Source organism: Mus pahari, chromosome 22, assembly GCF_900095145.1.
Source record: "Mus pahari chromosome 22, PAHARI_EIJ_v1.1, whole genome shotgun sequence".
Classification (NCBI taxonomy): Eukaryota; Metazoa; Chordata; class Mammalia; order Rodentia; family Muridae; genus Mus; species Mus pahari.
In genome coordinates this window covers 20,353,517-20,363,622 of record NC_034611.1, presented here as the reverse complement: position 1 = coordinate 20,363,622, position 10,106 = coordinate 20,353,517, and the positions used below count along the sequence as shown (strand labels likewise).

At 41.8% G+C, this 10,106-nt stretch overlaps 1 protein-coding gene across 1 annotated transcript in view; it reads left to right on the top strand.

The window, feature by feature from the left end:
* Positions 1 to 10,106, top strand: part of Dpy19l4 (dpy-19 like 4) — a 65,216-nt gene that overhangs the window by 46,727 nt on the left and 8,383 nt on the right. Inside the window, exons 14-16 of the mRNA XM_021222202.2 lie at positions 1,464 to 1,584; positions 5,108 to 5,164; positions 6,171 to 6,253. Coding sequence (XP_021077861.1) covers positions 1,464 to 1,584; positions 5,108 to 5,164; positions 6,171 to 6,253 — 261 coding nt within the window. The remainder of the gene's footprint in view (positions 1 to 1,463; positions 1,585 to 5,107; positions 5,165 to 6,170; positions 6,254 to 10,106) is intronic.

Sequence of the window (10,106 nt, the reverse complement as noted above, 5' to 3'; positions counted from 1 at the left end):
GACTGTCCTGGAACTCACTCTGTAGACCAGGCTGGCCTCGAACTCAGAAATCCGCCTGCCTCTCCCTCCCAAGTGCTGGGATTAAAGGCATGCGCCACCATGCCCGGCTCTGTGTTCAGTTTTTATTGGTGCTCAGACACAGATGAAGTTGGCTAAGTGTGTGGCTCATCTTATTCTGAAGCCTCTCCAGAGGTTAAACTGATACTTTGTCGCCCAGGGCTCCAGAATAAATGTACTCTTCCCATGAGTTGTAGGCATGGCATCCCATCTCCACAAAGATATTCTTGTCTAGTAGGTGGTCACCTCCCAGGAATAGGGGCAGAGGCCAGATCCCTCTGTGTGCAAGATTAAACATTTATTCACAATAAGTAAACTGTATGAAAATATATATGATGAAAGGTAATTTGTTAGGCTTTTTGCATGGTAATTATTATTAAATTGTAATTCAAAGTAAAACATATCATTTTCCATTTTGTTCCTTTCTTCCTCTATCTCCCTCCATCCTTTCTTATTTTTTTTTTCTTGTTGTATTGGGAATTGAATTAAGGCCTTATATATGCTAGACAAATACTCTACTACTGAACTACACCCCAGGCTTGTCTTCTGTTTACATAAAACAGATTAAAAACTGGGCAAGGTGACCCTAGCGCTGCAGAAGTAGACACAGTAGAGCCAGAAGTTCAAGATCATTGGCTCAGCCGCACTGCAAATTCCACACCAGCCTTGATACTTGATACCTTACCTCAAAAATAAAATTTAAAAAAAAAAAAAAAAAAAAAAAAAGAGGAAAGTCGGGTAGCTCATGCTCTCAGAGGGTGGAAGCTGGAGGATTGCCTTGAGTGTGAAGCCAGCTTTTGACTTTTCCTGTCTCAGGAAAAGCTGCTCATAGTGGCTCATGCCTGTAATCTCAGAAGGCTGAGGCAGGAGACTCACTCTAGTAAATGTCAGCCAACTCTAAGCAGTGAGTTCCAAGACAGCTTGGAAATACTGAGTGAGATCACACTGTGTCAAAAAACAAAAAAAGAAAAGAGGCTTTTGAGTGGAGGTGCACAGCACTTGGAGTCAGAGATGTATGGGTCTGTGAGTTTCATGCTAGCTTGCTCTACACAGTGAGCCCTTGTCTTCAAAACAAACAGCAATGGGCTGGCTGGATGGCTCAGCAGTTAAGAGCAGTGACTGGCCATCAATTCCCAGCAACCACATGGTGGCTCACAACTATTTGTAATGGGATCCGATGCCCTCCTCTGGTTTACCTAAAGACAGCATCAGTGTACTTAGATACATAAAACAAAAAGATAAGTCTTTAAAAAAAATTTTGGGGGGGTACTAATCTGTTACTGAAAACTAGAAGTGAAGATTTTTCATTGTTCATTAATATTTTGTGGATGGTTAAAAGTACTTAGAAAAGAGAAATCAGGTAATGATGTGCGATAGGATATGTGATATATGACTTTTTTTTCCAGCTTGAAATTCATTTGGACTCCTTACGTGTGCATGTTGGCAGCATTTGGTGTATGTTCCCCCGAACTTTGGATGACACTTTTAAAGTGGCTTCGATTAAAAACTGTACACCCAATGTTATTGGTGAGCCATTGTTATTTTGTGTTTGATACTTGTTTATTTTCCAGTTATACAAAATGTTAGGACCATAAAGATGGCTCAGTGGAGGAAAGTCACCTGCCACCACCAAGCCTGATGATCGAATTCCATCCGGGGGCCCCACATGATGGAGGCAGAGAACTGATTCCCATTAGTTGTCTTATGTGCACAGCTGTATGTGTACGCGCACACACTGTGACACATACAATTAGATAGATAAATGTAGGCAAATCATTTTAAATGCTGTAAATGAAACCAAGACAGGGGTGGTAGTGGCTCATACCTTTAATCCTAGTGCACAGAAAGCAGAGACAGATGGATCTTGTGAGTTTGAGGTCAGTTTGGTATGCAAAGTAATTCCAAGACAACCAGGGCTACACAGAGAAGCCCTGTCTCAAAAAAACAAAAACAAAACAAGAAAACCCCAGGACAACAACAACATAAAAACAAATTATAGGTAGAAAAGTAGACTATGATAGGTAAACAGCTTTTTTTTTTGTGTGGGGGGGGTGTTTCGAGACAGGGTTTCTCTGTATAGCTCTGGATGTCCTGGAAATCACTTTGTAGACCAGGCTGGCCTCGAACTCAGAAATCCTCCTGCCTCTGCCCCCCGAGTACTGGGATTAAAGGCGTGCGCTACCACACCCGGCGGTAAACAGCTTTTACAAGTTTTTTTTCTTGTTCTTGTTTCAGCAGGTGCTAGACTGGCCTGGACCTCACTTATGATGAGGGATTATCTTGGTCTTTTGAAGATACTATATCTCCCCAACACGAGGAGATGCGATGCTAGGGCCTGGACCCAGAGCTTCTTACATGCTACCTAGGTTCTCTGACAGCTCACCTGTGTCCCTGCCCATTGGTTTATTGATTTGTCATTTGCTTTTGAGACAGGGTTGAATGTAGTTCAGGCTAGCCCAGAATTCACTATATAGTTGAGCTCCTGATCATCCAAATTCTAGGTTTATAGGCATGCACCATCATACTTAGCTTTTAGGGTTTTGGCGGTGGTGGTTTTGTTTTTTTGTTATTATGAGATGGGGTCTTTATCCATTGATTAGGGAATCCTCAAACCCATAGCCATCCTGTGTCAGCTTCTTGGAATTTAGCTTACAAGCATGAGCACCACCCTTGGTTTATAATGTTTGGCTTAAACAAATGCATTTCAATCTATATAACTTGGGGGCTGGAGAGATGGCTCAGCAGGTAAGAGCACCTGACTGCTCTTCCGAAGGTCCAGAGTTCAAATCCCAGCAACCACATGATGGCTCATAACCATCCTTAACAAGATCTGACTCCCTCTTCTGGAGTGTCTGAAGACAGCTACAGTGTACTTACATATAGTAAATAAATAAATCTTTAAAAAAAAAAATCTATATAACTTACAAAAGAAAAGGCAAAAATTGAAATGAATCAGTAATATGAGGTGACATTAAAAACTTTTCTAACTGCCCTTATGAATGACAAGAACTATTTGTTTATTTAAAATGTTTAGGGTAAGCTGAGCCGGGCGTGGTGGCACATGCCTTTAATTCCAGCACTCAGGAGGCAGAGTCAGGCGGATTTCTGAGTTCGAGGCCAGCCTGGTTTACAAAGTGAGTTCCAGGCCCTGTCTCAAAAACAAAAAAACAAACAAACAAAAATGTTTAGGATAATATTGTAGACTTTATTTCTAAAAGATTTCTTATTGTTGTTCCTAAGGCTGACTTCAAACTCCTGGCTTATAGTGATCCTTCTGCCTCAGCCTTCTGAAGTCAAAGACACACATTCTATATGGACTTGAGGTTTTAAATATCTTCTTACTTGGCTTTACTTAGATCTATGTATGTTAAAATAAAGATAAATAAAATGTTAGAGTTAGGTGTGATAGAACTGGGGTAGTTGAGAAAGGAAGATTGCAGTTTGGGATCAGCCTTGGCTCCACAGCAAGATACTATCTACAAAACAGAACAGATCAGGGGAGGGGTGGAGTGTGGCTCAGTGGAATGATTGCTTGTCTCTTATTCCTGAGGATTCCATTTGGATCCCAATGAGGGGAAACATAGTGCCTAATGCTGTAGAATGCTTTTACCTGGCAGGGGAAATTTCATGATGAGGGCAGATTTCTCTTAGTGAGGTTTAACCACTGTGTCTGGATGTCCTAACCCCTGTTATTTCCCCAAATGTTGGAATCTGGACAGAATTATTTGTGTAGTGGGAAAGAGGACAATGTTCATAGTTTCTAACAGTTTTGAAGGAGAGGAAACAACAAGCAGAACCCCCACCACAAGTAGAATAGGAAAAACATAATTGGGCAAAAAGATGATAAATTATGTTTAACAGTAATCTTCTTATATTTTTTCCAGTCATAGTTCCAGAATTTATGTTTTCTCATTTTAACATAGTATGATGATCTATGATAGCTATTTTGCCTGTGTGGTTTTAGTGCCTTTTGCTGTTATCTTTTCATGCTAATTCATATTTATTTGTAAGCTCGTTATAACGTAGGACCCTGACAGAAGTTTCTCATGTGATTGGGGCTGGAGAAATGGCTCGACAGTCAGGAGCGTGAACTGCTCCTCCAGAGGACCCACGTTAGCCCCCAGTATCAGGTGTCTTGCCCATCCGTAAGCCCGTCCCCAGGGGACCCGATGCTGCCTACCTGCCCTAGACACTGCACTTAGCACGCGCATACTTACACAGAGGCACACACTCATACAGAAACTAGAACAAGTCTTGGAAAAGTTTTACATGTTGTTTGCTATTGGAAATACCTCTATGGAAGTAATGTTTTGTAGTTTGTTCCATGAGACAGAATCACTTTATGTAATAAACACACTGGCCTCACATCCTCAATCCCCCTGACTATCTCAGTTACAGACAACCATACATTCAGACCAACTAAGCACTAGTTTCTTTAATTTCTTTTTTAAGTTATTTTCTTTATTTAGAGACAGAATCTCTCTATGTAGTCCACATTGTCCTTAAACTTGCAGACATTCTCTGGCCTCTGGCTCCTGAGTGCTGAGATTAAAGGCATGTGCCACATGTGTGCATGAGCCAGTGGACATGACAAAAGCATGTTACAGTGTGCTGTGAGCCACCATTCTGATGCTAGGAACTGACCCTGGTTCTCTTCAAGAACATAGTAAATATTCTTCAACTGTTGAGCCATCTCTCTGGCACCAAGCACTAATTTTGTTTGGTTTTGTTTACAATGGAATCTTACTGTGTAGCCCTGGTTGGCCTTGAACTTGGTCTGTAGACGAAGTGGCCTTCAACTGAGATCTGTGCACTTCTGCCTCCCAAGTGCTGGGGTTAGAGGCATGTGCCACCATGTCCCACTCCTTGACTGGCTACCTTATATAGCAAATACTTTTACCAATGCCTCAATTTGTCTGAAAGACACTAGTCTTCACTCACTTCACTTTGAACTAGATTCATGCTAATGTCATTCTAAGTCAATGCTAATACCTCTAGCATATATTCTAAAATGTGTTTACCCATAACTCTTTTTGTTTTATTATTTTAGGCTCTTATTCTGAGCATGGCGGTGCCCACTATTATAGGTCTTAGTTTGTGGAAAGAGGTAAGAGATTTTATATTATGAAAATGTATTTATCTATAAGGTTATAAATTTATGTATGTGTGTAGGAAGCTTTTATCGAGACACCTCATTAACAAAGCTGATGTCCTTAAAGTTGCTTCCTAATAAGATAGCCAAAACATTCCCTCCCTCCCTCCCTCCCTCCCTCCCTCCCTCTTCCCTACCTTCTTCCTTACCTCCCTCCTCCAATCCCCCCCCCTTCTCTTTCTTTCACTCTAGCTGTCCTGGAATTCACTATGTAGACCTGGTTGACCTCTAATTCATAGAGATCTGTTTGTCTCTGCCTCCTGGGTGTTGAGACATGTACCATCAACTTCTGCTCCCCAAACAGTTTTTAAATTTACTTATTCATGTATTTTATGTATATGAGTGCTCATTTCCTTGTTATCTTTTGAGATAAGGTCTTATTCTGTAGCCCGGGCTGGCCTTGAATTTATGGTAATCCTCAGCATCTCAAGTGCTGGGATAATACAAGCATTCTATCACATGCAGCCTGAAACACTTTTAGAATGTAATCTAATGCAGTTTTCTTCAGTCTAATGCCATTGGAAATTCTTACCATAATTGACAAAATTTGAATAAATAGGTCTTAATATTTAAATATATTGTGGTAACTCCACTTTTAATATCTGTGAAATGAAATAATTTTTTTGGCTTAACATAATATAGCAGGAAACTAATTGCCAACCAATCTGCAAAATATTTGCCCTGGAACTTTAAAATTTACTATGTCTATACATGAACACTAAAGCCGATGTTACATTGTTATATTGTTGTTCGGTAATAATGTTAGTTACTCCATCTAAGCAGTGAGTAACTATGAAATTAAAATTATTCTGGTTGAAAGGATGGCCAGGTCAGTAAAGAGAACAGGAAGGTGGCAATGTCGACATGTCAACATGCTTCAAGTTGGTCTTTTGGAATACTTTGAAACAGTTTTCAGCTTTCCAGTTACTTACACCTCTGGGTGTTTTGTTTTGTGTTTTAGTTTTTTCCACGATTAATTACAGAATTAACAGAACTACAGGAATTCTATGATCCAGATACCGTGGAACTTATGACCTGGATAAAGTAAGGACCAAATTGCTCAAGACTATTGTTAACTGTCATTAACTAGTCTTTGCATGCTGTCTCATGAATTCGGGGACAATAATGAATGAATTGTTCTTTATAAACTCAGGAATCATTACTTTGTAATTCTAATTTTATAAGTAAACTCACCTTAATGTTGAAACAACCTTGGTAAGTATGAGAGTGGCGGTCGGAGACCCTTTGCTCCACACAGCAGCAATGTGGACTCCTGGGCAGACACCCTTTACTTACTCAGAAGTGAAGGTGGATAATTCAGGGACTCAGAAAAGGCTGTGTTGCCAGGAAAAGCATGTTAGCGCTTGGTTAGAAACAACCATAGCCATGAAAGTCTAAGTTTGTGGCAATGGGTTTGAGTTCACATGGGCTAGAACTTGACTCAGGAAATCCAAGGCCTTGATGTGTTCATGAAAAGTAGTCCTGAGTCGGTTCCTTCTCAACTCAGGTTATATAGAGTTCCATAAAGAAATTCATGAAATCCGGAAATAACACATGAGAAAATAATTCAGCATAGCAAGTATCAGCTATTGTTTGTGATCAACAGTGGAATTGAACTTTAGCAATTTCTAATAATTTGTGATTTTTCATTTTTAGCATATAGCAAACTGTCATAAAACTTAATGATTATAAGCAATCAGTGATAAATGTTTTACACATTTTTGTGGATCAGCAAGTGGTAACAGTGGAGAAGATTTCTCTGGTCTCGGTCAGCTCAGACGAGGCTGGGTAGCCTGGCATGGCCTCTTTGGCTTGTCTGTGTTTGGCTAGTTGTCTCTGGAAATCAGGCTAAATTGACCTCTGGTCTCGTGGTATGTGCACCTGTTTATGAAGTAGTAGCTAGAGAGTTCCCGTAGAGTGGGCACAGTTCAGTGTAAACCACACTGTCTACACTATTTTGCATATCTGAGGGTTTCTAGTGCTGGGGTGAAACACCATGACCAAAAGCAGCTTGGGGAGGAAACGGTTTATTTCAGTTACACTTTTATATCACAGTCCAGCTTTGAAACAAATCAGGACAGACAGGAATCTGCAGATAGGAGCTCCATCGGCCACAGAGAAGTGCTGCTTCCTGACTGTTGCCCATGACTTGCTCAGTCTGCTTTCTTAAAGCACCCAGGACTACCAGCCCAGGAATAGTACCTCACCCAGTGAACTGGGTCCACCCACGCCAATTATGAACCAGTGACGAGCCTAGAGGCCAATCGTATGGAGTCCTTTTCTCAGTTAAGAGTCCTTCTTCCCAGATGTGTCTCTAACTTGTGTTGATGTGAGACTAGCCAGCACCAAAAGCTACTGTCCCATTGATGTAGCAGACCACATGACAAAGATCAGCATCTGCCTCCATATCCATGGCTACGAGAATTACTGCAGCCATTCTTGGGATTAGTTTATCCCTGGTAGAGACTTCCAAATAACTATGTTTAAACTTGTTAAAGACAAAATACAAAAAAACAGATAAAGCCTTTTTAAAAAATCCTAGAGGAGCAAACCTTGTGGTGCTGAGTACTTGGGAGACCGAAGCATGGGGCAGGCATCACTGTAAGTCTGAGACCAGCCAGAGCTGCAGAGTGAGACCCTGGTGGTGCTGGTGGTTGTTTTTAAGACATGGAAAATAAAGGAGATGGAACTGAAAAATATTTAAAGAAACGACAGGTTTGTTTATAGAATGAATGCATAAAAGTGAGAATAGGTTTTATAATGAGGTCTTAATTTCTATAAAGACATTCCATTTTTTTTTTTTTTAGGTTACCTTAACCATTGCTACTAATACTTAATGTGAGTCGTAGTTGCTAGTGGGGAGCATGACAATACGCTATTGAGTTGTCACAAAGAGCAAAGGCAACTACTCCTTTGTGTGATTTACCGAAGCTAGGCGGTCGTGGTGTTTTCAGAAGGCAGAGGCAGGCAGATCTGTTAGTTCAAGTCCATCCTGGTCTACAGAGCAAGTTCCAGGACAGCCAGAACAGAAGAACCCTGTCTTGAAACACCCCTCCCCACCCACCCCTCCCTGCCCCCCACCAAAAAAAAAAAAGAAGAAGAAGAAAGGGGGGGGGAGAAAAGAAAAAGAAGCACAGCAAAGGCCTGAACAATTAGATGCTGGATAATTTGATATTTACCTGAGTATAATCATTTTGTCTAAAGTCTGTTTCCTTATTCCTGAGCCTTCTATTAGGGCAGTGGCCAGCTATGGGGAATTGGGCTATGCACAGACAGGCTGGTCTCCAGTCGAGCTGAGGTCTGAACCCCAAAGGGTGATAATTCACCTTCATGACACGATAGGTGTTCCCTCATGCTCCTGGAACTCTGGTTCCTGCATAAGTTACCACCCCCCACAGCCCCAACTAGAGAAGCATGGCTAGAAGTCTTGTAGACAATGTCCCAAGCTTCTGGCCTTCAGGCTAAACTCCTCCCCAGTTACCTAGCAACAATAAGATAAGACAGCGTACTTTAAAAAGGGTTGTTCAGCTGATGAAATGGCTCAGCGGTTAAGAGCACCAACTGCTCTTCCAAAGGTCCTGAGTTCAAATCTCAGCAACCACATGGTGGCTCACAACCATCTGTAACAAAAATCCGATGACCTCTCCTAGAGTGTCTGAAGACAGCTACAGTGTACACACATATAGTAAATAAATAAATTAAATAAATAAATCTTTAAAAAGGGGGGGCTCTCTTCTCACTCTCTTACCTCTTACACCTCACTCTCACCCTCTCTCTCCTCTCTGTCTTCTCTCCTCTCTTCTCTCTCTTTGTCTTATCCTCTCCGCTCTCCCTCTTATTCTTTCTTTCTCTAGCCTCTCCCTGTCCCTCTTCCCCCTCTCTCTTTCTCCCTGCCTTTCTATAAAACCATAGAGAGTCTCTGCTCCGCTGCGCTCACTCTCACCGGTGTTGGGAACCTCTCTTCCCTCATCCCTCTCTCCCATAACCCAGGTGGCTTTAGCAAAGTAGCTCCCAGGTAGGGCTGCCCCTTTGCCACCCCCGGAAGAGTGGGTCAGAGGCTTAGATGCCCACCTGGGGATGAGTGGAAAGTGATGTCAGCTCTCCCACGCCTGACTGACCAGAGAATAGGTAGAAGTCTGGCGGGGTGTGGGTCTTCCCTTCCCCCTCTTCCCAGGGCCCCCCTTTTTAGTTCCCAACAGCCAGCCAGGTGCTGTTCCTTCTCTTTTAGAGCTTATCTCTGTGTGTACTACGTAGTAGCCAGATGCTGAATAGTGCATACCTGGAGTGAATAGGTCAGTTAGGTTTGGCTGGAGGTACGGCTCAGAGGTGGAATGAGTGTGTGCATGTGTGTGCCACAGCATGTGTGGGAAAGTCAGAGGACAGTTTACAGGTGTAAGTTCTTTCTATGGGTTCTAGGAATCAAACTCACACCATCAAGTTTGGCAGCAAATACCTCTACCTGTTGAATCCCTTCTCCAGTCTGTAGATCATGCATGGAGGCTCTGAATTTCATCCTCGCCCTGCAAGGCAGAAGGAAGGAACTTGTTTGCTGGTTTCCTACCCTATAAGTGGCACCTGAGAGTTTGTAGTGGACTCAATGTGGAGTAGTCTACACTGCTATCAGGAGACAGAGGAGCAGGAAGGTGAATAGATGTCGAAGGATTTGAGTTATGTGGGGTTAGTATTGCAGAACCTGAATGTGAGAACCAGGCACCCTTACTGATATAGTATATTCTTCCTTTCTTTGCTTTTTCTTTTCTTTTCTTTTCTTTTCTTTTCTTTTCTTTTCTTTTCTTTTCTTTTCTTTTCTTTTCTTTCTTTCTTTCTTTTTTTTTTTTTTTTTTTTTGTTTCTGTGACAGGGTTTGTCTGTGTAGCCCTGGCTGTCCTGGAACTCAC